The 27,679-nt window shown below is 41.1% G+C and overlaps 1 protein-coding gene across 1 annotated transcript in view; it reads left to right on the forward strand.

The window, feature by feature from the left end:
- The first annotated feature begins 5,450 nt into the window (after window positions 1-5,450).
- fat2 (FAT atypical cadherin 2) overlaps window positions 5,451-27,679 on the forward strand; it is an 89,437-nt gene continuing 67,208 nt past the window's right edge. Inside the window, exons 1-3 of the mRNA XM_088989431.1 lie at window positions 5,451-5,636; window positions 18,169-21,428; window positions 22,811-23,122. Of these exons, the coding sequence (XP_088845557.1) occupies window positions 5,599-5,636; window positions 18,169-21,428; window positions 22,811-23,122 (3,610 nt within the window). The 5' untranslated portion in view covers window positions 5,451-5,598. The remainder of the gene's footprint in view (window positions 5,637-18,168; window positions 21,429-22,810; window positions 23,123-27,679) is intronic.

Below are 27,679 nucleotides of genomic sequence, written 5' to 3' on the forward strand. Positions count from 1 at the left end.
GCCAAATGTAAATGCTACATTATAATAGAAGAAACACAACTCAGATGTACAGTGACTGAGGGAACAAATAACAAAAGTACTTCCAGTCTGTGTGAAAGTACGACTGGTAATTGTGAACATGTGAAACATGGCTCATAAAAGAGCATATCCCATCAGACGGAGATCACGCAGTGTCTTGGCTGTCCTGCAGTCTTTCTCCACAGGTCCATGTGTCATCTTTGGGCAATGGAATGTTGGATACAATCGACTTTTTGCCTTCTGGCGCAGCTCTAAAGGGCAAGTTACAACGTTCTGTACATTATTATAAGTCATTATAAGTGCCTTGCATGCTGGGTCCGAGAGGACAGTAATTTCATCTGTGCTGAATGTCATGCATATTAGCATATTTGACAATAAAGCTGACTTTGACTTTGATATTCTCAATGTACAATACAATACAATACATATTGATTTATATAGCACTTAAACAACAGTTGAAGCAGTAACAAAGCGCTTAACATGGACAACTATCATAAACAGGAAATAAAGCAGTCACAAAGTTTTTTTTCACTCCTGGTTGTTTCTATTAATTGCTGAACAAATGAATCAGGATTGATTTATCATGTATAAAAGGCTACTCAGTTAGTGCTAATGATATGATCATGATTTGAAATGCTGGTTTAACTATATACAGGGCAATTTAGAAAATGGATGGCAAAATGTCACACAATATTTAAAATATGGAAAAACAGGAGAAAACGCAATCTTGGAGATATGTTTTACACATATCTTCAAGTTTTTATTTCATTTTTTAAGTGCTCAATGTGACAACTTGTCCCAAGTGCGCCTCAGGATGTCACGTTCCACCGTGTTGATTGCAGTTGCTATTCGATCTTTTGTGTTATAAATTTTGTCGTGAATGTAAACACTACAGGTGCAAGAAACAAAAGTGTTTTCAAGTCTCAGTATCCAATTACAGTATTACATATTTTGTAATGTGTACAATTCCAATTCAAGTCATCAACGGGAGCATGCTTATGGCCCCCAGCAAATATTTTTGTTTTGAAAATGCCAAAAATATTTTCATTAAAAATTTTAAAATACTTTCCTGAACTAGAATCCAACAAACAGCTAACCTCTTCAATGTTCTTTTAATTTTGTTTCATTTTTCATTGCTTATTTATTCACCGTCAGTTCTGAAAATTCACAGCGGCCTTCGGGAATTTCAATAGTCAGGCAATGTTGGGCACCGGATGTCTGTTTCAAATGCTAGAATTGATAAGAGAGATTAGCAGACCGAGTCTGTCTCTCTCCGATACAAACTCTCTGGTTCCTAGAAAGATTACAGCTCGCTGCAAATTGCAAATTCCAATAATTTCAGACAAACACTTCAGTCTATTAAAATCAACTGATTTAATAACCTGATCTTCTACTTAGGGGAGTAAACATTGCCCAATGCCTTGTGTCAAAAATGTCCACAGTGAACACGAACACATACGTGCATGCAATTTACTGTTTTACAATTAATTCAAGTTCCTCTTGTCATTTATACACGATAACCTTACGCAGGGAGAACGGCGTGTGTGAAGATGCCAGATTAAGGTGAGTTTATCTCAACTATCATCATAATGATTTGTCGCCTCTACCATAGTTCCTTTTGTTTTTCTAAGGCCCCTGCTTTACTCTTATCTAATGTTGAAGACCCAACTCAGACTGTTTGGATTAATGAGTGCTAGATAAGGCAAAGCACAACCCACGGCTTTATTCATATGTATGCATACTTACATGCAGTGGTTTGAGGAGATACCAGCACCACCCTCATTACTCTGCCTCCGAGCCATGCTTTTTGTTTCGCAATGTTGACACAAAACACTACAAAACACACTACACACGCTACACAATGATTATGAGATTAAATCCAAATTGACTTCACATGACAATGAAGTCTGTCACTCTAGTCAAGCACCTATTGAATGGATAGAAAAGTGGGTAAACAGTTGTGAGGGTCAAACTAAGTTTATTGTACCAACCTTCTTAATATTGCTTTTCAAATTATGAAAGACCAACTAGAGTGGCTATACAAGCCGTTTTGGTAGACTGCTTGCCTCTCTTTGGTACATTACAGATGGTGCATAATTTGTTCATCTATTAAGAAATCCGTACGCACTTTATTTTCTTAGCGAAGGATCGGAGGGGATCAAGCCTTTTCCGTTGCTGGTCCCTCCTCTTGGAAGAGCCTCCCACTGAGCATTCGGTAAGCCCCCTCCTTGCCCATGTTTAAGACTGATCTCAAAACTCATTTGTATTGGTTGGCATTTGCCATCGCGTGACTCAGACTTCATCTTAGTTCTACTGTTTTGTACTTTCTACTGTCTTCATTATTAACTTATTGTTGTACATCTGACTTTATACACGGGTGCTCCATGTACAGCACTTGGTATACAGTGATGGCTGCTTTAAAGTACTCTATAAATACATTTGAGTTGAGAAAGACAGGCTGAATGCTATACCATTGCTACGCTTGCATACATCCTCTCACAATATGAGGCAACCGCAAGCATGAAAGAAGAGGCAACAAGACCAAATGAATAGCATGCACAATCCATAAAAGAAGCATTAAGATAGTTTGGGTTTGAGGATGTTTAAATACACTTTGAAATCAAACAGCGTCAGGCACAAGAACAACTAAAACAAACAACAACAAAAAATCAGTCCAGTAGAATATGAGCTTGATACCACTTGTATCATGAAACGACTTTAGTGAGACAAGAGTGGCTGTAAGGCTGTCATTTGTCAAATTTCCGAGGATGGTCATCCTATCCATCTGTGAAGCAATTTAATTTAACCCATTGGTTTGACACTCTAATTTATTAATACTGCAAAAACGACAACAATTATAGGCATGCCAATTTATATGCATACCTATATGTATGCTGTGGCGACCCCTGAAGGGAAAAGCCGAAACGGAAAGAAGAAGATTGTGATGAAATTGTTGTCATCATTTTGTGACACTTATCATTTTACACTCATTTATTTGTCTTTCCTACACAGTGACATTGTTTAATCTAATGGATATTACCTTCATAATACGTATACTGTCTTGCAGCAATGTGGCTCTTACAGCAAGAGTAGTTAAAAGTTGCACACAGGTCGAACAGGGCCGCTCTATTTATGTTCCGACAGGAAATGTTGATACGGGTCCCGGATTGATGTGCCAAGATTTATTTCAGAAAAATCTCACTGTCAAGATTAAGTCACTTGACTACTTTAAGACATGAGACATTGCTAATCTTGATTTTCCTCTTATCCTCCGCTCAACCCCCTTCCACCATCAAAATGTTTACATTGGGTGTCCTCAAAGCTTAAGAGCCAAGGATGTTACTTAAGGTAACACAGGTCAGTGTCTGTCTGGATTCTTCCACTCGCACTCCTTTCCTCCCTTTCAAAGCGCACACGCAACAGACCCTTAAACATTCCACACCATGGCTGATATGCACGTGTCATTTCTTTTCTCATGTTTGTTTTCATCAATCGTACTCGGTCTGACTTAGCAGAATTAAATTTTGTTTGTGTTTCTATCATGACCACACAATAGAAACAAACCATGACCTTAAAATCAATTTGGATTCAAAGCAGCCTTTTTCGTTTGTCCAATCTAATTTCTGTTGTGCGCATATGAATGGGGAGAAGTGGCAGTCATTAGTGGAGCCATGATAATGACTCAAGAACATACAGTGACACCTCAGCTTCCGAACTTAATTTGTTCCCAGAAAGTGTGTGTAAGGTGAAAGTTTGTCTGCCGAACATTTATTTCCCAAAAGAAACCATTAAAAATTAAAATAATCCGTTCCCAGGTCCCCATAAAACATACTTTTCTACTAAATAAGCTTTAAAACTACACAAAAGATACCTTATTTTATGTATAATAAATGTGCTATTGTATTGTAATTAAAGAAATAAACTGTACTGTATAATAGTCGTTTTATTTACCTTGGTGATGGTCGTTGATGTAGTTGCTTCTTGATGATATCTGAGGGAAGTTGCCAGGCTTTCTCTGCGATAATACCCTCACTCACTGTCCCCTGCTAGCTGCTTTTCGTTAATCCAAATCAACAGAAGTTTTTCAACCTCTTCTGAGACCGTTGCTTAGACAACACAGAAGCACCCTTATCCACACGTAGCAATGGTTGACTTAGCATACTGGGACTGGGACGCTAAGTCAAACAAATGCACACCTCGGTTGTGTTTTTCAATGATCTCCTTCTCATGCTCAACCGTAGTTTTCTGTAATGTTTTCTTAGGCTTACCACTAGCCGGTGGGGGGGGGGGGGGTCTTTTTCGGTCCCAGTGGAGAAATTTACATTTTGCTGTTCGACCGTATGGTTTGGTGTTCATCCACTGAAAACTAGTCCTCCAGCCACCGTGGCGCTGTGTGGTTTGGTTTGTCCGCCCAAAACTAGTTCGTATGTCAAGATTGAATTCTCGCTAATTTAATGTTCGTAGGGCGAAAAATCCGTTACCTAAAGCATTCGTAAAACGAGGTATCACTGTATGTCCGAAAAGACACATGTTGGCTATTTTGCTTTGACATGACTGTTTGATTTTCCTGCATAGGATTGCTGAATTGAAGTGGTAGAGACACATTCCGGCAAATTTGAAAATGCAACCCGTTTCACTTTGTAATGTGATACATCAGTTTATAACTACAAATTTGTAAGCAGCCATGCTCGATAATATTTGTTTTATAGGAACACCAAAATTTAATGATTCACCATCAAAAACAGTAATTCAAAGCAGCTTCAAATGTTCTTATGGTTGTCCTAATTAAAAAAAAAGAGAAAATCAGTCAAGATTGAGACTTAGTATGTACAATTGAAACTGTTCATGCAGTCATCAGGATGTCAAACACTACACTTCAATAAACTTTTTTTTGTAATGTTACATTTTTTTGGTTTGCTAATTAACAACTTAGTTTGTGTTTTTTTCCACTTGCTGTATGGTATCATTTAGATCGATTCATTGTGAAATATTCAAATGATTGGCAAAACATTATCTTCTCTTCTTCACCCTCTGGTTCAAGATGTACAAATCACCTTCCGGAATCCCAGGTCCTGAAGTTGGGAACAAAATAGAGCAGGCCCCTTCCTACTTGAATTAGATGAACTGATGTCACTTTAATTCTAACAAAAATAAACAATATTCTAAAACAGCAGTTGAAACAGTGGAGTCCTGGCTGAGGCCCCGAGGCCTGCGGCCGTGATCAGGGGAGTGGGGGCGCACGGTTGACAATCTGGGCAAAAAGTGTGTGTGCGTGTGCATGTGCGCGCGTGTGTGTGTGTGTGCGTGTTCGTGTGTGTGTGTGCGCGCATGTGTGTGAGTGTGTGATTGTCAAAGAGGAGGACCCGGGTGAAAAAAGGTTGGAATGAGAGCGCTGCTGAGGGAGTGTCATCTTTCATTGCATGTGAAGCAAGTCTGAAGTCTTTAGCAGAGACAAAATAGTCCCACGTTTTGATTGTAATTGTTTTTGTCATTTTTTTGTTTCTTTTTAATGGAATTCAGCATGAAGAAACCAAATGTGGAGCCACACCACTCACAGCAAATTTTTGAGGTTTTTAAGGCATGAGAAGAAGGAGGAAGGCTGACAACTTTGACATCAGGTATCGCGGTGGTTCACTTGTTGGATCTTTCCGGGAAGTTCTTTCACAAGTCGGACTCTTTCCGCAAGGGTGGTGGCGGCGTGTGGAAGAAAACATTGCAGAACAGTGTCAACAATGATGCTCTTTTGGCACTTGTTCCTTCTTAAAATTGTCCCACTTAACTGGACTTATAGCTGGCTTTTGCTCAAATATTATGGAAGTTACTATCATACGAGAGACATTCACAGCCCTCACAAAGTTTTCATTGTGCGGTATGAATGTGATCTTATGTTGTAAATTAGCCAAGCTCCTTCACCATTAAAAATCTAACGGCAAGCGATATACATGCCATCAGCTAATTGCGTGGCCGTGCTGACAGGGTTGACATTTTTGGCTAATATTAGCTTTTTATAAGGACATGGTGGACCTTCAATTAGCTGTTTCAGATAGTAAGCTGTCTTTGTTGTCTTGAACAAACAAGCTTTGGATTTCTGAACAATTTATGGATCGGCTGATATGTTACCAAACTACACAAGATGACATTTATAAAATCCATGTGTAAATGTTTGTTCTACAATCAGATATTATGTCACCCAGCCGTGAATTAAGAAAGAAACGCTTGTCGTGTGAATGAAAACATTGAAGGGAATGGAAAGTTTACAAAGTGACATGTCAGACAGCAATTTCAGGCATTCATGTGCGATACGAATATGAAACTCGAATATCTGTGATCATGGCACTCAAGTTATCAAAACATTTGGATGCAATAAAACCTTGTTAATACATGCATCATTTAATATCACTTAACCACTTGTTACACACAGAGACAGGCAGAGCAGTGCAGTGTGTGTGAATATCCAAAACAAAGAATCCCCAAAGATACTTCAGAGACCTCCAAGTTATACTGCGTTACCTTTTCAAGGCAACTGAGTGATTGCGATGAGACCACCAAAGGCGCTTTCCGGTGATATTAGCTCACAGACAGAACCAAGAGGCAGGTGCATGTTTCATCTTTTGGGAGCACCACAAAAACTCCCCGCATACCGACTTAATTGAGTGCTCTTGTGTTGGTTTCATCACACTGTGCTTATTTTCATAATACTTAACCAGAGCACACTTTCTTCTTCTCTTGCTCTAATTGTTTTTCAATCTTGATTCCTTGCAAATATTCTGTACTTGACCAGAAGAGGACCTTTCTGCATTAGTGAGCAAAACCCTCATTGCCTGAAAGCCGTTTTGGCCAAAGGGCAGTTTTGTCTCGAAGTGTGGAACCCTGAATAATGTGATGCTTCAAACTGCTGATTGAGTCATGACACCTCACAATTCAACTCTTCATCATACCCCAACACTTTCCCGGGTGCATTCCTGTCTTATTAGAAGAAAGAGCACATCAAACAGTGTTTGTCTTGTACCGGCTAACATACCGTACGTTCCAAACTGTGGCGATGTTACTTTTTTGCGCCTGTAATGGGCAGCATTTTCACAGACCCGCTTTGTTCAGCGGAAAGCTCGATGCTATTTGACAGTCTGCGGCTGGATAGATGCATGGCTTGATGAGCCCGCGATGAGAAGAAAGGAGCGCCAGCGCAGAGCGTCGATGTGGATGTAGAACTGTCGCCGCTTGAAATTGAAGATTTACAGGCGATGTGATACAGTCTCTTTAACATCGGATGTTACAGCTTTGTCCTTGCTTTCAAAACCTAGCTTGTAGCAGACATGCACATTCCAGCATGACGTCTGATCCACTGGTGAAAAAGATGCTCTGATCCGCTCCTCTTTCATGTTGAACTGTTTCATGCAACAACGACAACGTGCAGAAAGTCCTGAAATGGAAGGAATGTCTGTGTCTTTTGCGTTTTGTCCCATATTTGTTATTTAGCTTTATTATTATTATTTTTTGTTTTGACTTCAAGATGGCGCCGCAAGAGTGGCTGCCTTTCCAGCAACTCCTGTATTTTGTTTTTCTACTTTTTCCTTTCCTCTTACTTGTATCACTTTGCTGCTGCAAAATGTAAATTTCTCCACTGCAAGACTAATGAAGGCTAATCCAATCTCAATTCAATTCAATAAATCACGTGAGATTAAAAGGTGCACTGTCGGCCTTTGAGAAAATTGAATATGCCTTATAGTGTGGAAAATAATGTGATGCTTTTCCTCAAGTACTGCCACACCATCGCTCAATTGAGGCCTCTCAGCTGACCCTAGATGCATTGTTACTGCGAGTGGGTAAAGAAGTGGCTCTTGCACTTGTCAATGCTATACATTTGTTGTCGCTGTTCAGCTAAGTGTATATCTTCAATACAAGGCACAACGCATAACAGTACAGTCAGTTTTTTTAGGTGTAAACACGGGTTCTGAAGCTGAAACAGATTAATGGCATTTCCATTCATTTTATTTGAGAAAGAGGAGACAGTGTGACTTCAAAGTAACCTAATATTTTATCTTAACACATTAACGAAGGGTTTACAACATAGTTATGCAGCATGTTAACAGTAAATTCTTTGTAAATGTCACCTTTGTAGAAAAAAGCACTCATTTCAAATCACTGTTGAGGTTGTCAGTGTGAATGACACAGCTGAAGGCTAAGAAACTGCATGTGGAATGTTAGAAATGTCCAAAAACCCCGTGTGACATCTTTCCATCATAGAGTCTACCAGGGAGTTGTTGAGGCAAAGTTCAATGGTTTGAGGCATAGGTGCATTGATGAAATGCAGGAGAAGCTCATAAAACTGACACTTTTAAAATTCACCAGGGAGGACAAGTTGGGGCGTGGAGGAGGGCGAGTCATAATTTTTGTTTTATTTTCTTATTTTTTGAAGCAGATGGTACAATTTGAAATGTGTCCAGTAGCAATAAGCATTCTTGTCATAAATTGTTTGCTTTACTTGCATTGTTTGCTTCTTAGAATCTCTCAGACAACCAAACCAAATGTGATTTTAAGTTAATGTATTTGCTCATTTTGAGCAAAGTTATACTTGGCTAAGGCGGCTGATACCCACGAGGGACCAGCTTGATGAGGACAGTGTGCTTTCGTTTGGAAAAAATAATATCATCATTGAATTCAACCAATGATGCTGCTTTGATGCGAATGTCAGGTGATGCAAATGAGGACCTGAAAAAAAACATCAAAACAGGAGGCGCCTGACATGAGTCAAAATGTTGTTGAAATGACACTACTACAGCAAATATAGTGCCAGCGAAAGGGGTTTACCTTAAAGGACAACCGACACCTCTGGACAAGTTGTGTCCATAATTTGTAAAATCACTTCAAATGACTTCTACTGAGCGCATTTTACAAAGATTGCACCGCATACAGCTATATTTTACGTTTTAAGACTCGCTGAATATTCTCGCGCTGAATATTCAGGAAGTCTTGTTTTCGCGTTGATGACGATGCGTGATGTGACGTCACGTCAGGAACGCCCCTGATCGAGAAAGCGACACACAATGCATTTTAGATACTTTGTTTGGTCTGAAAACATCATGTTGATCCGTGTCGATGGCGAAATTAGAAAGACAAAACACATAAATAACGTGATGGTGAATCGTTGTGTGTCGCACCAAGACTACCAATTGCGGTAACACAATATATGAGTGGACACAAATTCCCAGCAGATAAATCAGCCCATTTCCAACGGAGCTTGTGCGCCATCGTTTGCATTTTTTGGGACGCGACATTGGAGTCTAGACGGCTCGAATTGATATGGAAGGACTGCTTTATTCGATTGCAAAATTTTATGCTTTCCTCTTCAGAACTATTTGAATAATATTCATAACTGGATGACTAACAAGAATCTGAACTCCGTGAGCCCATTGTTTTGATTTTTGAGCAAGGCAAGACGTCCTGGCGTGACGTCACGAACTGGGGCTGGGACTTCCTGAAAATCCCCATTTCCTAGGTCATTTTGTGGCAGTTTTTGGACACTTTAAGTCATTGGTGTTTTGCATTTGACTAAAAATATCAGCCTGCATGTTTTGGGTATTTTAGATGCTAGACACCTTTTCATCGATGGACCACTCCTGTACGACTGAGAGCTTACACAGACGTGTGTGTATAGATAGATAGATAGATAGATAGATAGATAGATAGATAGATAGATAGATAGATAGATAGATAGATAGATGTTTTTAGTCTTTATTAATTTTTATAGCCATTATCATTTTTCAACAGTAGCCAAAATGGAACTGTATAGTGCCACTTAGCATTTTTTTTGACGACGATACTAGTGCAGCGTATTCTACCGGAAACAAATTCCTTGTGTGTTCTACATACTTGGCAATAAAGATGATTCTGATTCTGATTCTGATTCTGATTTGGTTAAACAGTTGTGTGCAACAATACAGCTTCATATAAAAAGCTCTTCTCTCTCCCCCAAAGAATTCACTTGTGCTTCAAATGTAGATCAATTTCTCATCAAAGGCGTCAGTCGCATCACCATTGCAAGGATCCTTTTCAATTTGCATTCACCTTGTTCTTTTGGCAACAATTCTCTGAGTGAGATCTGTTCCAGATTTTTGGTCCAGTGAGTATAGCCTTTGCTGCACATTATATTTAACCTTATATTCGACTTTACACAAGGAGCACAGACTCTAATCGTGTTATTTCTACACTATAAACATCCTCGTGGGCTCCGAGTGGGCAGTGGTACACCCCACCAATGCCTCCTCCAGGCTGTAATTGGGGGCTCCAGGTCTAGTCGTGAGGATGGATTAGACAACAAATTGAAAACACACAAACAATCATGAACTTCATTTAAGGCTAATGAACGCTGTCAGCCATGTAATGGATCCCACGCATCAGCATGAGCACCCTTGGTATAGCCAGCACACACAAGCACACATATTCGCCCTGGTGGGCGTTTTTTTACTCTTGTTAACCCATTTATTCAACAGTGCGCTGTTTTGTGAAGAGCAAACAAAAGTATGAATCATTGTTGAAAAGACCCTCGCACCCCTACGCCTGTCTTAAGTTTTGTGTTGTATGATATGTCATTAAACTTTGCAGTTTTCCTCCACCCCCAACGCAATACTGATTTGGGAACACCTATCTTCCGAACGTACAGATATTGTTCACCAACATACTCTGTCAGACGTCTGTGTAAGCTCTCAGTCGTACAGGAGTGGTCCATCGATTAAAAGGTTTCTTCAGCCGTCAAAGAAGTACCGATGACGGCTGAAGAAACCTTTTCATCGAAACTCTGTCAGAGGTATGATTAGTCCTTGAGAGGAATGGTCAAAATGCCCGTAAAAATTGCCACTCTCGACCCAAATGTAAAATTTTCAGCGTGCAATTATGTGGCTTTTTGGAGAGCTTAATCGAACTGACCTCCACCCATCCATTTTCTGATCTGCTTCTCCTGTTGTGGGCCTGTTGGAACCTATCCTAGCTGCCTTCGGGTCATAGGAGGGGGACAGTTTGAACAGATTGCCAGCCGATCACAGAGCACACAGAAACAAACAACCATTTGCTCTCCTACTCACACCCAGGGACAATTTAGTGTTCTGTTAACCTGCCATTGGATTGGATTGGATTGGATATGCCTTTATTAGTCTCACAGTGGAGAAATTTACATTTCACAGCTGCAAAGTGATGAAAGGAATGAGAGGAGAAAAACAAAATACATGCATGCATGTTTTGAGAATTTTGGAGAAAGCCAGAGCACCCAGAGAAAACTCCCGCGGGTACGGGGGGAACATACTGTACAAACGCCATACGGGGAAGACTGGAATCAAACCCTTCACCTCTAGACTGTGAGGCACCCACATGAGGCACCCTCATGATAGACAAATCAAACTTTTTTGATGTCACTGTCGGAATCTGGCTTGTTCATTAACCCATTTGCTGGAATCCCATAAATGCTTTAATTGCCAGACATCCAGAAAGCTTTCCAGCATGTGTTCTTGAGAGTATTTTCCTGGATATTTTTAATGATATAGATGGCAATAAAACTGGTAGACAGGTTTGTTGAGAAGGACTCATAAGAATGTTCAGAAATACCGTAAAATGGCTTCTTTAAATTCAAATATACTTTCTGGGGTCTATTCTGATGCCTCCTGCTAATCTGGAGCGAGGTGTGTGAATCTGCCCAAAGTTTGGCTAGATCAAGTTTTGGTATTGCCACAGAATTGTAACAGCCAGCAAAGGAAACCAACCTGGTTTGCTACCAAGTGAGGCACATTCATTCCCCTTTAAATTGGGGTGATAATGTGCTGATGATCCTTGACATGGCGGAAGAATACACTCACTGATTTGCTTGAGGCATGTGGCATGTTGCACATCAAAAGAAACGCCTTTGGTATGCTGGGACACCTGGCGTAGGGGAGAAAGATGAACCAAATGCGCAAACAACTACATCAAAGCAATTTTGTCCCAACAATCAGGATATGTCATTTACGCTAAAGCTCAGCTGTGCTGTCTAAGAGTGTTCCAGCCATGACCTATAAGTGGGTCTACCGATAATAGACACCACCAGCAAATTTTACCCTGAGGGAACTTGCTCATGCAATTAACATTGTTAGAGAAGACCTGGGAATGGTTTATGGATGTTGTCAAAGAGGACATGAAGGTAGCTGGTGTGAGAGAAGATGATGCACAAAACCGGGTTAGATGGAGGACACTGATTCGCTGTGGCGACCCCTGAAGGGAAAAGCCGAAAGGAAAAGAAGAGAAGATAAAACCTGGGAATGGTCAAACTTTTTGTGCATTTTCCAACATTTGTTGAGATTTTTTTCTGGGTCTCCCAGATAGACATGCATACCAAATGTTGTGTTGGTTAAGGAAACATTTTTATTATTATTATTATTATTTATTATTATTATTATTATTATTATTGTAATTATCAGAATCAGAATCAGAATCATCTTTATTGCCAAGTATGTAGAACACACAAGGAATTTGTTTCCAGTCGAACACGCTGCACTAGTATCATCTTCAAAAAATTGCAAAGCGGCACTATACAGTTCAATTTGGGCAACTGTTCAAAGAGTTAATGGCTTATTATTACAATCCAAATAGTCCGGATGGTTCTTTATTTCTGTGTGCCCCGCGATAGGCTTCTGGGTGTCCCCCACCTAGTGCCAAAGACAGCTGGGATTGGCTCCAGCCACCCTAATGAGGATAAAACGGTATGGAAAATGGATGGCTGGATTACACCTTTGAAGGACACATGAAAATGGCCAACATGAGCCAAAATAGGCACTTGAAAACAAAATGGCAGACTTTCTGCGTGTTTGTGCTTTTGTGTGCAATTGAGACTTTTTTGTGTTTCTGGAATAACATGATTAACTACTGTATATTAGACATGTCTACCACATTTCCTGTTGCTAAATGAAACTGGCTTAAATGGCTAAATTTAAAAGAAAAACCACATCTAGTGTGTGCTATAGAGTCAAGGCTTTCACACACACAATATCTACCAGTTATTCACACTAGCATTTGGGGCACGTTTGAGTAGGAAAAGTACTCAAAAGTCAGTTGATTTGGTCTAACAACGTGGAATTGAAGCAATTCCACCTCGATGCTCCAATGCTAACAATTTATTTGTAGAGCGGTTGTGGTAGAGGGAAAGTGGGGAGTTTTTCAATTCCTATGCTGACACAAATAGAATGATGATTGATACAGGAGCATTTGTGCTTTCGGGGCCTGCGGGGGAAGGAAGGCGCAAATGCAAACTCAATGAGCAACCTGCAGCCACTTGTCGAGCTGGATCACATTTCTTCTTTGCTCTCATTCTTTTCATTGATGTCAGAAGATGACCCACAGCACTTTTGTTGACCCCCCTCCCCTAAAAATGGTCAGATGCATCACATATTTATTCACATTGCTTTTGCTGAGGTCACATGATTGTTTCTGCTGCTGCTGCTCTTCACCGAGAAGCGCAAATAAAACTGTATCCATTATAGCGGGATTTGGATAATGAAATTTCTTCAACTATGTCAGGACTTGTCATGTTCAAATGAATTTCAATCACATGTCCAATCACATTATACAGTAGGCTATACAAAACCTCAGTCTCCAAAACTCTGGGTTTAGGCATAGTAAGTGCACAGGGAGTGATTTAAAAGGCAGCGAGAAAAGCGGAGGACCCGGAAAGAAAGCATACAGGGAGGGTGAGAGCATGCAAACGCCACACAGGGAAGGCAGAGGCAGAATGGAACCCCGCACCGCTGCACTGAGGCTGATGCACTCATGGGGCTAAAAAAAAAAACGACACTTAATGTCTCTTCACTGTGCCACGACTGAGTGAGGACCTCAGATTTGCAACCATAATTACAAAGTGAGCCAGGACGAAAACATCTTTGACACCCCAGGTAAATGATGCGTGCATCAACTGATTGGTGTCTGCGCGTTACCCAAACTAAGTGGGATGCTATGTTGAGATGGCAAAGATGCTGAAAATCTCACAGCCCTGAAACCCAAACAGTGACCCAGAGCATTCTAATCTGATTCTGCATTAGCAGCGTGTCGCCTCTGCGGCATAGATAAAGCACCCGTACAGTCATCACCGTCATCATCATCCTCATCGCTGTTACCCTCCGCTGAAGCCTCCAACACCAGCAGCCAAGTACCTGTGCCGTAACCAGGCAAGCATTTTGCAGAATCCCATCCGTTCAGATAAGACAAAAAATAGCGGCTTTGGTTTCCATCTCTGCCGCAGGACTAACGGCCTTTGTCTTTTGGAAGAGGCAGAAATACAGAATTTCTTATTTTTCTCCTTTTCTGTCTTTCACATGTTTGGCACCATTCTGTGCAGATCAGTGGTCAGGGATGCTATTGGGGTCCCCGGCAAGGCTTGTTGTGGTCCGGTTTCAAAAACGATGACAATAACAAAGTTTTCCCTTTCATAGTAATCCACCTTTAGTCTTATTTACCTTCAATGGCCATACTTGCATGCAATTCTGGAAGGATCCTTTGAGAACCATCTTCAGCTTTGTTGTCACAGCCATCTTGATGTTGTCCAGATCTTGACCGGGTCCCCTTTATGACCCACTTGAGCCTAGAGGAAACACAAAATTATACTGAGCCATGTCGACTGAATCAGGCGAAGTTGCTCCAGCACAGCAGTGCTTCTCTCAGTTATACTTGGTACATAAATAAGGATTTATCAAATCTTCTATTTATTTATTTATTTATTTATTTATTTATTTATTTATTTATTTATTTATAATAATAATAATAATAATAATAATAATAATAATAATAATAATAATAATAATAATAATAATAATAATAATACATTTCATTTATTTAATGTATTTATGTATTTATTATAATTTATGACAGACCACCCCATACATAGAGACATAAAAAAATCAGCCGTTTAAGTGTTTTGTAAGTGCTGTGTGTAGTTCGCTCCAATAACCTCAATAGAGGGCACCACGCATATTCTGTTGTAGCATCAATATTGAAATTTCTTGATTCTGCACTATGTACAGTTTTTTTTTTCCTCTTATGGAGCGGTTTTGCACATTTACATTTGCACAGTATACAGTTGACATTTTTATTTTGTTATGCTTAGAATATCTTGTTTTCTATCCTTTCACCCCACCCCAACTCCATCCCTTTTCAATTGCTGCTGTGGACTGCAAATTTCCGCATTGTGGGACGAATAAAGGTATTCTGATTCTGAAATAAAGTCCCCGGACATCAGATGAGCGTTTTTGCAGGATAACTTTTTGGAGACATGCTGGTTGATCATAGGGCCCACATCTTGGGATAAAAAAACCTCTGTCTTTTGTAACTTTTTTGATATTCACAAAACACATTTGGAACACATTAACGCAATTAGCACAAAAAATGTGTGTTGCTTTAAAGATCCCATTCAACAATTCAACGGCACAGTTCTGGTTGTAAAATACTTGGAGTTGATCAAAAGAAAGTGAATCAATTTCCTCCTCAGCTCCTCTGAAGTTGGAAAGGTACTTTTATAGCTTTTCGGAAGACTCAGTCAATTTTCCTGTGTCAAGTGGATCTGTGGCACCTCCAAGTGAGGAGGTATTTCAATAATGAGTGTCGAGTCTACATAGCAATGATGTCAAAATACAATCCACTTATTTTGCAGGACTTGGCTTTTAAAAAACTATAATGTACAAATGACCAACCACTTGATTTGCAGAACCAAACATGCCACAGACTAATTTTGACCTTTAAAAAAATGTAGCTTTTGACAGCATGGGACCTGGAAATAAATAATAAAATAAAATAATAATAAAATAAATAATAAAATGATAATAAAATAAAAAAAAATGTGATATAATGAAGCACTGTAGCTGGGAGCACTGTAGATACAGTAAAGTCCTGCACGTCATTGCGGATTGGGAAAAAAATATGCTCACAAAAGAGGCTCCATTGAACCCAGAAATGTTTTGTACTGCTATTAACACAATATTTTATAGACAATTTATCTTAAAAATATAACTGTTGTCATTCGAATATAAGATTTTTGCTGTACTTTTTCATTTAAATGTTACATTTGAAGGCAAAGCCACCTTAATGGAGAACATTTGACTCCATTCTGCCAAATAAAAGTTTATTTGAGAGCAAATTGAAACAACATTTGTGGAACAACTACCCGCCAAAGCTACTGTATGTATGATGACCAAGCAAGAACCGGCTCATTTGTTGTAGCTTCCGCAGAAATAATTGCAGGAAGACTTCACGGGGGAGGGTCGTCCATTCTGCCACCTGCCTGAAAATGTTCCAAGGCTACTTTTGCCTTCTGGAACATCATGCGGTGTTTGCTCAGAGCAAGTCAGAACAGGAGTTCTAGTAACTTGATTTTGTTGCCTTTGAGGAAGGGAAGGAAGGATTCTCGGAGTGAGAGGGAAAGCGAGAGAGAGACAGACAGAGAGAGGTTTAAGTATGAGTGTATCAGTGACGTGCAGTCAGGGGAGGCAGGTGAGACCGTGCCTCACCTGTCATCATCATATAAATTAAACATTTATATTTATTTAGTTCTTTGTACTTTAAAGTTCTTTTCCATTTAACTTCACAATTCAAAACTTCACACTTCAAAATGTTCACTTTTACCGTTCAAATACTAAGTAGAGACGTGCGGTGAGACAGCAGCCGGCTGAGCCTCACCATGGATTGCGCAATCACTATGCGAACTGTGCTAGCTTGCTCTGCAGTGAGACCGCATTGCGTCCCTCTGCATATCGCTGTTAAAGTGTTCAAACACTTTTAGTATATGAACTAAATTTCGACAGTTTAGCTGGTGTATATAATGTAGAGTCTGGTGTATATAAGGTAGAGTCACTGTACATTATATGCACTGCATTACAGTGTTTATTTTATTTTATTTTATTTTATTTTATTTTATTTTATTTTATTTTATTTTATTTTATTTTATTTTATCAAAACTGTGTGCATAGATGAGGCACACAGTTTTCCTGCCTCATGACAGGGGGCGCTGGTGATTACAGATTCTTCTTGCGCCTCCTCGGCTGCAGAGTAATAGACTTAGTGAGAGAAAGCTACAGTAAACTGTTAGAATCAGAATCAGAATCATCTTTATTGCCAAGTATGTAGAACACACAAGGAATTTGTTTCCGGTCGAACACGCTGCACTAGTATCATCATCAAAAAATTGCAAAGAGGCACTATACAGTTCAATTTGGGCTACTGTTCAAAGAGTTAATGGCTTGGGGGAAGAAGCTGTTTAAATGCAAGTTAGCAAGTTAAGTGATTAACTTGATTGAGTGATTAACCAGTCATTTTTTTCCTGTTGCTTGGCCTTATTTTCAGAATGGAGGATTACATATCTAAATTGAAAGAAATAGAGAGACTTTTAAAACTGAAGGAAGCTAAGGAAGGCTTCCACAAAGAAGGTATAGATAGCCTTTCTTCAGAAGGAGCGGCGCTTGGACTTCATTTATAAGTAAAGGTAACATGATAATAACATTTTTTTAATTCTTTTTTTCTATGCTACAGTTTATATAAAGAATTCTGACATGACATTTTAAACAAAACACGTTAACTGTTGCCAATCAAATGGTGAATAAGCTACTCTGTAGAATTCATATGTTTGTAAATCTGACTGTGATGACGTCAGTGCCTCACCAGTCATGAACCTCACCGCACGTCACTGGAGTGTATATAGTTGCAAGTGATTGAAAATTGGATTTTTGCTGTTTTAGTTTTATTATGCTTTCAAACCGCTATTTAGAATCAAGGCTGTGGTTGTTCAATGTATTTTCTTGTCATAATATTCTGTCATCTAAAATAACATTTGTCACTTTAGGGATGGAAAGAAGTGCAACTGCAAGCACCATTTTTAATACCGAAGATCAATACTTTTGAGAATACAATTCAATTGTATGCAACTACAGTAAAGTCTCGTTATATCGATATTCAAGGGAGTCCGAAAAAATATCGATATAACCGGGACTATCGATATATCCGACCCTGTCTGCATGTAATTTTCTCCGTGCGTGCATAGAAATAGTATCGATATAACCGGGACTATCGATATATCCGATATCGATATAACGAGACTTTACTGTATTATATAACATATGCCTCATCCATTTCTGTTTTCTTTTTCATTTTCAGACAACAGAGGATCAAAATGCTACTCCAAAAAATGGCAGCATCAGTGCTTGTTAATGTAATAACATTAGTGGCGGTTATGCAAAATTCAGAGCGATGCGACGGAACATTGGCAGAACTCAAAGAAGGATCTCCCCTGAGATTCACGCACCACCTCTACAACACCACCATTGATGAAAACTCTGGCGCGGGGTCATACGTGGAGACACCAGTGAAAATGGGCTTGGAAATGGCGGACATATTCTGGGAAATTAAATATGTGATTGTCTCCGGGGACGAGAGCGGATATTTCCAAGCAGAGGATGTCAAAGTTGGAGATTTTTGTTTCCTGAGGATCAAAACTCAACATGTGGCACTCCTAAACAGGGAAGTGAGGGATACCTATACACTGACTGTGGAGGCCACGGAGAACACTCAGGAACTCCAAACCAAGACCAAAGTCTTTATCCAGATCTTGGACACCAATGACCTCAAGCCTCTTTTTGATCCGTCCTCATATAGCATAGCCATTCCTGAAGACACACCACTTCAATCCAGTCTGGTCAGGGTGAGAGCAGCAGATGCTGACATGGGCAGCAACGCTGAGTTCTACTACTCATTCACCGTCAAATCCCATCCATTTGTTGTGGACCCTTTCAGAGGCACTATCAGTCTTTTGAAGAGACTGAACCACACCCGCAGCGAGCGATACGAGCTCACCGTGTTAGCTGAGGACAAAACCAAGAGAATCTCTGGCATTCAGAAATTTGGCAATGTCGCCAAAGTGAGCGTGAAGATACAGAAAGCTTCCGCAGCTTCTCCGGTGGTCAAACCCACTGCTAATCCATCCATCTCTGCAGATGGCTCAGTGACAATAAACGTCCACGTGGAGGCAGGCCTCAAGCCCATCAAATCTCTTCGCGTTGTTGGCGGTGATCCTCACAAGAACTTTGAGGTAATCCCCGAGGGATTGCAGGGAAGTGACTTCCAAATTGTCTCGACAAAGAAGATTATATGGTCACAAAGTCCTTTTGGGTTCAATCTGTCCTTACAAGCCCAGGATATCAGCTCCCCCAGTTTGATGTCTCCCATTGCTAAGATCCACGTCCCTGTCTTTCCTTACCGACCCATATCATTTTTACAAGAGACCTATATTGTTGTTCTCAGTGAAGTGTCACCCCCGAAAACATTTGTTGCAAAGGTTTCTGTTGATTCTGGCACTGTGACATACAGTATCAAGACCAACGCAGACAGCTCTAAATTCAAGATATATCCCAAAAGTGGGATCATCATTACCAGGGAAACATTTGACTATGAGGGTCAAAATCACTATGAGTTTGAGATAATGGTCAATGGAGTCGAGGTTAACACTCATGTTGTCGTGAAGATCGCAGACGAGAATGACAACAGTCCAGAATTCACGCCATCATCCTATCAGGCCACAGTGGATGAAAATAGCCCCATCGGCACCAGCCTCTTGAAAATAAAAGCGACTGACAAAGATGATGGGAAACACAGCTTTGTGACCTATGCCATTGCCAATGCAGACCTACTGCCGTTCGCAATCGACCCATTTACAGGTGTCATCTTCACGACTGAGCACATGGACTTTGAACTAATGAAGCGTTGGTACCACCTGAGGGTTTGGGCCTCAGACAGTGGCGAGCCGTTCAGTCGGGTCAATGAGTGCACCGTGACAATCACCCTCAACAACGTGAATGACAACGTGCCTCTTTTTGAGAGGGTGGGCTGCAATGTCACTGTACCTCCAGATCTCGCTGTCGGCCGTACGGTTGTGGAGCTATCAGCTATTGACTTGGATGAACTGGAGCAGCTGAGCTATATCATTGAGTCGGGTAATGAGTTCCAGATATTTGCCATCAACTCAGTGTCAGGTGAGGTCATCCTGAAGCGCGCAATTCCACCGGGTGTACATTCATTCGATTTGAGAGTGGTGGCCTCGGACGGGGAACATCGCTCTGAAGCATCAGTCGTCCGAGTGACAGTCACCAGCTTGGGCGATGCCCCAATGGTCAACTGCCAGGAAACTTTAATTTTCAAACAGCTCACAGATAAACTGATACGGTCAATTAAACCCATCTGGACTGAAGACACGGACTACACATCTTCCGATATCCACATCACAAACAGATACTCTCCCGTATTTGACGCCGCGGTTCCCAGCTCTGTGGATCTTTCTGAGGACTACCCACTGAATTCAACGGTGGTTCGCTTGGATGCATCGGATCACGACACGGGCTTTAATGGCATGCTCACATACACAATTTCCAGTGGGAATGAGGAAGGCTGCTTTGCCGTCGACACATTTTCTGGTAACCTTCGTCTAGTTTGTCGTCTCGACCGAGAGGATAAAGAGTTCTACATTCTGAATATCTCCATCTATGATCTGGGAACTCCGCAGAGGTCAGCGTGGAAGTTTCTTGTGGTGAATGTCCTGGATGTTAACGACAACCCACCTCTTTTTGATCAGCCCAGACATGTGATTCGCATACCTGAAAACATCAAAGTAGGTGTGGTAATTTTTAAAGCCCGAGCAACCGATTCTGATGCAGATGTGAATGGGAAAGTCACGTACAGCCTCCTGACATCAATCAATATATTTCGGATTGAAGAGGTGACAGGCGAGGTGGTGACAATGGCTCCTTTGGATCGAGAATCCTCACCCAGGCACGACGTCTGGATTGAAGCCAAAGATCAGTCCAAACTTACTCCTCCGTTGTTCGCCACCCTCCACCTTGTAGTCGTGCTTCAGGATGTCAACGACAACCCACCTACCTTTGTAACAAAGGTTTACAGAGTCAAAATTCCAGAGGATTTACCTGTAGGAACCTTGATGGTGTGGGTGGAGAGTGTGGACTTGGATCTGGGCAGCGGTGGCCTCATCACCTACAACCTGGAGAACACTGAAAATGGTATCTTTCGCTTGGACTCCTCCACTGGTGCCATGACCCTGGAGAGAGAGTTGGACTTTGAACGACGACCATCGTATAACCTCACCGTGCGCGCTGTTGACCATGGCCTGCCCCGATCACTTTCATCATCCTGCTTTGTGGAGATCCAGGTATTGGATGTCAATGAGAACCTCCACCCACCACTTTTCTCTGAGTTTGTGTATGAAGCCATAGTGATGGAGGACACTGTGGCAGGGTCAGCGGTGCTCACGGTTACCGCCACAGACAAGGACGTGGGTGGAGATGGAGTCATCCGCTACCGCATCCACGACGGCTCTGGTCTAGGCGTATTCGCCATTAATGAGGAAACAGGTAAATGAAATGGTTTCTCGATAAAATTTGACAACATTTCAAATGACTATTATTAACATGAAAAACATGCAATTGCGGTGGTTAGCAGCAGAAAAGGACCTGTGACAAAAACAATTAGGCCTATTAAGTCATATCTATCCTAACCTGGAGGAAACTATCCCCTGATGCAATAAATGAGAGTTCCACAATGAATAATGGATGTCTCAATTCAACCAAACATGTATTCATTCATTCATCTTCGAGGCCGCTTTATCCTCACGAGGGCCGCAGGGGGTGCTACAGCCTATCCCAGGCGTCTTTGGGCACCCTGAATTCGTTGCCAGCCAATTGCAGGGCACACAGGGACAAACAACCATTCACTCTCACACTCACCCTTGCAAAGGACCACATTAGTAAATGAGGCATGCTTTCTATTGCTTTGCGAAACATGAATCATCACAACGAGCTGGAGAAGGAAACTGAATTTCTTATCACCGATGTGTAAACAATGTTTGCTGGTCTTGACATCTTCCTAAAAAATAAATAACATGGATGGCAGAAGAAGAAATAAAATACTGTAAGTGGTTAAATTGGAAATGCACTCTCCTTGCATCCACGCACAAATGGACATGCCACACACCAGTAGAAATAAACACTATTTATTCCCAAGTAGCACTCATAGGGCAAGAGCAGCATAATAAAAAAGGGACAGACAAAATATTAACAACCTAAAATAATCCTCAAAACGCAGGAAGTTGTGTAAGTGACAATCCAGCTCCATTAAGATCACATTGACAAGAAATGCTTTCAAAAATTGATTGATTGTATTACCTTTTGAACATGCCATTATGTGTGTCTCATTTTTGACGCGGTGGGCAAAACGGGGATTTTGTGGCCGCAGGCATATTCCACAAAAGCAATATAAATCAGAATACCACACTTCGACCAGTGAATAATTTTTTTGACTTTGAAAATAAAAACAAAACCAGAGAAAAACGTTTCACTGGTGGGGGCAGCATTTCAATTTCCTACCTGATTACATTGACACGCCACTAAACAAATTCTGTGATAGGCTGGCAACTGATTCAGGGTGTCCCGTGCTTTGTGCCTAAAGACAGCCGGGATAGGCTCCAGCACCCCTGGGAACCGATTGAGGATAAAGTGGTTCGGAAGATGAATGAATGAATGAACACAAATTCCCACTCTCCAATAAATCAATAACTTACCCGCTCAGTCAAGCTCATGCCACTTTGTAGAGGCAAATGTTAATCCGTGCATTCAGCAAAACTCAGTGCAGCTCAGCTGACCTGAGCTGTTCTTGTTAACGCTGGAGAATTCTTGGTAGAGACAAACTCACCCCTTCAATCCAAATTTATTGTTGATTCCACGCGATGTCTCCACAGGGGTGATCCGGACCACTGGACCCTTAGATCGGGAAAAAGTTCCCCACTACTGGCTCTCTGTTGTGGCCACCGACCTTGGTACTGAGCCCCGGGCCTCTTGGACGCATGTTTACGTGGACGTGATGGACATCAATGACAACGCTCCGGAGCTTTCCCAGCCCATCTACTTTGCATCTGTCCCTGAGAATGTGGAAGCCGTCACCTCCATCATCCAGGTCGCTGCTTTGGATGCTGACACATCTTCGCAAGAGCGGCTTTCATTCCACATTACGGAGTCCCATCAGACTTACTTTGATGTTGATCACAAAACAGGTTAGTGACATATTTATCAAATTCATATGGCTGCAATGCGACATTTTAAAATGACAAAAGTCCTCAAATCTTTTGGTGAATTCCGATATTTGTGCCGCGCTCCACTGTGCTGCACTGGGCTGTGATTTGCCAGTCTACATTTCTGTGGGCCCGACTTTCAAAATAGGCCTCTGCTCAACGAGGCCGGCGACAAACCACATAAATGATCCATTGACATTTAATTGTGAGCTGAATCTGTGACTTATAGGTTAATTGCTATTGAAGTCTGAGAGACGTACTGGATATCTTAGTGATTGCATTGCAATTTCTGGATAGTTTGTTTTCTCAAATTTTATTGTGACATTCCGAACAGTAGTCAATGAAATTTTATTAAAGCAAAATTCACTTACACAAACATGTTGACTGATGCAACGGCACCTGAACCAGATCAGGACTAACTTTCATGAATCTCTGACCCTCTTTTTCTGGGAAAACTTTCCTGGGGTGACCCCTAATTTCCCGTGTGCGGCAATCTGGCAATGGAGTTGGCTCCGTCATTTCACTGATCAATCAGTACAAGTCCTAAGTGCAAAATGTCAAAACAGAAAACTTAATTTAACGTTCAAGTAGACCAGTCTATCAGATTCCAAAAGAATTGCCTCTATTCTATTTAGTTCTGGACTGTACTTCAAATAATAAAGGCTAATCTAAATTTACCAAAATGAAGTTACCATATGCTTGTTCTCTGTCGGTGAAATATGAATTCTGCTTGCTCTTTTGACAATAAAAGAGAAGGAATCGTATGAAGCCCTCGGAGTGCCTTTAATGAGCCATCAGTAAAATGAACTATATTTTCTGGTTTCCTGTCGTCAATTTGATAGTAAAATGAAATCTGTTTGACATAAAACAATATGATGTGACATGCCAGTGCCCCGAATAATCTGCAGGTTGCAGAGTTTCGTAGAGAGAAGGATGCTTAATGGAGATGTCTTCAACCTTCCTAAGCAGCACCTCAGGGGCCACGAACATGAACACCGTCTTGACAGAAATTAGATTCATTAGATGGGAGGTCAGCCCAGGTCTCTCAAAGCAAATCAATTCAAAGTTATTTCAAGAGCACTTGAACAACCACAGCAGTTGTAACAATGTGCTGTACGTAAACCATAAAAATGTATAGTCTACATCAGGGGTCGGGAACCTATGGCTCGTGAGCCATATATGGCTCTTTTGATGATTGTATATGGCTCGCCGATAAAACTAAATACATATTTTCGTTTTTTCGCCCTTCATTTCCCATTGGGGCTGCAGTTGGCGGAAAGCGCAATTTTGATTGGATGTCACTGACCTAGGTTGGCCGAAAGCGCCATTTTGATTGGATGATAGTGGCCGTCATGTTGAAACAGGTAAACGGCCCTTTAAATGAGCCCAACTAGTGCACTTCAGCGTTAATGCACCGGAGCATTAGAGGAGAGAAAATGTTCTAATTTGCAATGATACAATACCATCGATGAAACAGTCGAATGTCAGTGACATTTTAACCAGCCCCATGTTAACGTTAGCATCAACATACTTCTGCGAGAAGTAGATTGCCGATAGCAAGTGTGGAAGTTTATGAGCCGTGTGCAGGCTAGATAGCAGTAACTTTGCTTCTGGACCGGCAAATTGAATTTCATTCCGATCGTTTGCCTGGGTTTATACCAATCACGAGGAACGGAAAACCATTCATGTTAACGGTGAGTACTATCACAAAGTTATTTTAAATAATACATTCTGATATTTTGTTGAAAAGTGGCCACGCGTGTGTGTGTGTACGCACGCACGCGAGCGTTTGTATGTGCGCGCGCGTGCGTGTGGCTCTCACTGAAAAACATTTCTAAATATTTTACTTTTATGGCTCTCTTAGTCAAAAAGGTTCCCGACCCCTGGTCTACGTGTTTCCTTATGGATGATGTCATGATTTTGATGCAGAGGAGGGCGTGTGCAATTTCATTGCGTTTTTATGCAATAACAATAAACCGAAATTTGACTTAAAAAGAATCTACCCAGTCATAAAAACCAAACTGAAATGTTCTTTTCCAAATTAAATATGCAACAGCTCCTTTTACGTTTGCAGCAAGCCCGAAGTCTCTGCGGAGCTTTGTTCTCTCTTGTTGTGAGAAGCTGTTCGTAGATCAGAGAAGAGCAAGATTGAAGTCTCCAATGACCAGTATGAGGGCACCAGGATACTCAAATTGTAATCTCATGATCACAGCATGAATGACGTCACTCATGTTTGCTACAAACTGGATTTGAATGTAAACAACTGTGTCGCTGACGAGCAACGCACACACAGGAGACTCGCTTTCCTTCCGCTGTTCCATTTAGTCCGGTCTTTTGCTTCACGTTACTTCATTTTGGCGTCATTTAGCAGATGTCCACGTTGGGGCGAAGCTCCTCCTGGTTCTTGCGTCACACACAAAGAGGAAACGTCCGACACACAGAAAACAGTCCAAAATGGCCTCATACAAATTTCAACAAACATTTCATTACACAAAAGGGTGGAAGAGTGCAAATACAAAATGCAATTAGCCGAGCTGTTGCAACATGCTACCAACTCACAGGCGCATCTTTCATCCATTTTTACTGTCATGTGCTTTCGTACTTGTTGGATCTGATGTTATTTTATTGTCCAGTTAGGTCAGAGTGTCCTTAATATTCGTCACACAAGATTATTAAGTAAAGACCATTGTTCCTTGACCCCAAGTGTGTGCGTGTGCGTGTGTGTGTGTGTGTGTGAGTGTGTGTTTATTATAAACCTAAACCACAGAGAAGATGTTCATCCCTCCTCCACATCCACATTGCAAATGAAGTTATGTCAAGCTAAAAGTGTAAAATTTGGCAACAATTTTTCACACGTTTGGCAAAGTGCAACATTCCACTGTATGTGGAACCTGACAGAAAACGAAATTTTGTTTATTCCATTTAGTTTCAATTGAAAGAACAACATATTGTGTTGCATTTCGCTCCAAGCAGCAGATTTTGGTGAATAAGATGAAAAATCAGCCCGCCTTTCAGTCGGCTCGCTGCAAGTCTCTGCAGATGAGGACTATTGACAGGCTCGCTGGGTGTGTTGCTCAATCAAACGCAATGCATTCTTCTTAAAAGTTTCACGGTGAGAAACAGAGCAAAGTGCAGGCCTTCGTGTCGCTGCACGTCGTCGTTTTCAGAAACATGAGGTGGAGGTGAATTGGAAGTTTGATGAGTTTCGAGTCATGACACTGGCTGCGTGTTGCTACAAGCTCTGGTGAAGATGCACACATAGCTCTACTGTTTGTCCACACCCCCGGGACTCTAAACAGTAGCTTTGCAAACAAGGGACTGGAAAGTGGGGGGTTGACGTTAAAGTTGAGCAGGTGTTAAAAGAGCAGAAATGCCTTGCTGGAGTTGTCGTTACATTTGATCCTCTACTTTAGCGAGTACCCCGAGGGCAGGGATGTGCAACGTAAATCCTGGAGCGGAGCATCTATTTTTTTTTATTGGTGTTTCTGGGGAGCCACATAAGACCACACACTTCTTTGTCAGAAGCATGACAAAAGTGTGATTTTAAATATGGACAAATACATGCAAATGTATAAAATATGTAGTCTTAATTGAGATTTACAAATGCACGAACAATGCATTTTGAAAAGATCCAATATCCTAACCTAACAAAATAAACACATACTGTTTTTTCTCCAGTGCAAAAACAAATTGGCTTCCATAAAAATTACCAGTCAATTTACCATATTTCCCAGCGTATACGACTCAACCAAAAGCCTTGATTTAAAGATGACCTTGCGCCTTAAACGCCAGTGTGTCTTGTGTGTGAAGTAATATTGAGCCACAGAAGGTCTGGCAACTACTGTCAGCAGCCACAGACTCCATTTCCTACTTGTAGATGAAGTAGTACGTAACCCCAGCCTCTATTTTCGCGCCTGTGGCGGGTGTGCCTTATATGTGGAAAACTTCTACATATTTATGTATTATATTTGGAAAACGTTTTTCATTCATTGAAAGTGCACCTAATAGTCCGGTGCGCCTTATGTATGGAAAATGTTTGAAAATACAACATTCATTGGGGGTACGCCTTATATTCCGGTGCACCTTATCCACCGCAAAATACGGTACTCAAAATGGTAACATTTTTGAGGGAACACGTTTGTCTTGCAGATCATTCCAAAACTGCAACAAAAAAAAGGTTTTGCACGAAACATGGGCGTAAAACCGGTGTTATGTTTACATGGAAACTGTTTGTATGACTCCACGACCAATGATAGTTACAGACGATAGATTTGGATTTGCCTTTATTAGTCTCGCAGTGGAGAAATTTCCATTTCACAGTAAAGAGATTACCTATACATCGAAAGCATATGTGTGGATTGGATATACATGACATCTCCTTCAAAAGCAAAATGTCAGAGCCCGAGGAAATGTCTAACCTGGAGGTCAGGTGAGCGTGTGAATCCTCAAGTGCCAGCCAGTCATCATCTTCCAAGCGCTCTTCCAAGTCTAATTCAAGCCAGGTTGCTGCAGCAGCACGGGCAAAGGCGGAGGCCGCTC

The sequence above is a fragment of the Hippocampus bargibanti genome, linkage group LG02, assembly GCF_051943395.1.
Source record: "Hippocampus bargibanti isolate YZ-2025 linkage group LG02, ASM5194339v1, whole genome shotgun sequence".
NCBI lineage: Eukaryota > Metazoa > Chordata > Actinopteri > Syngnathiformes > Syngnathidae > Hippocampus > Hippocampus bargibanti.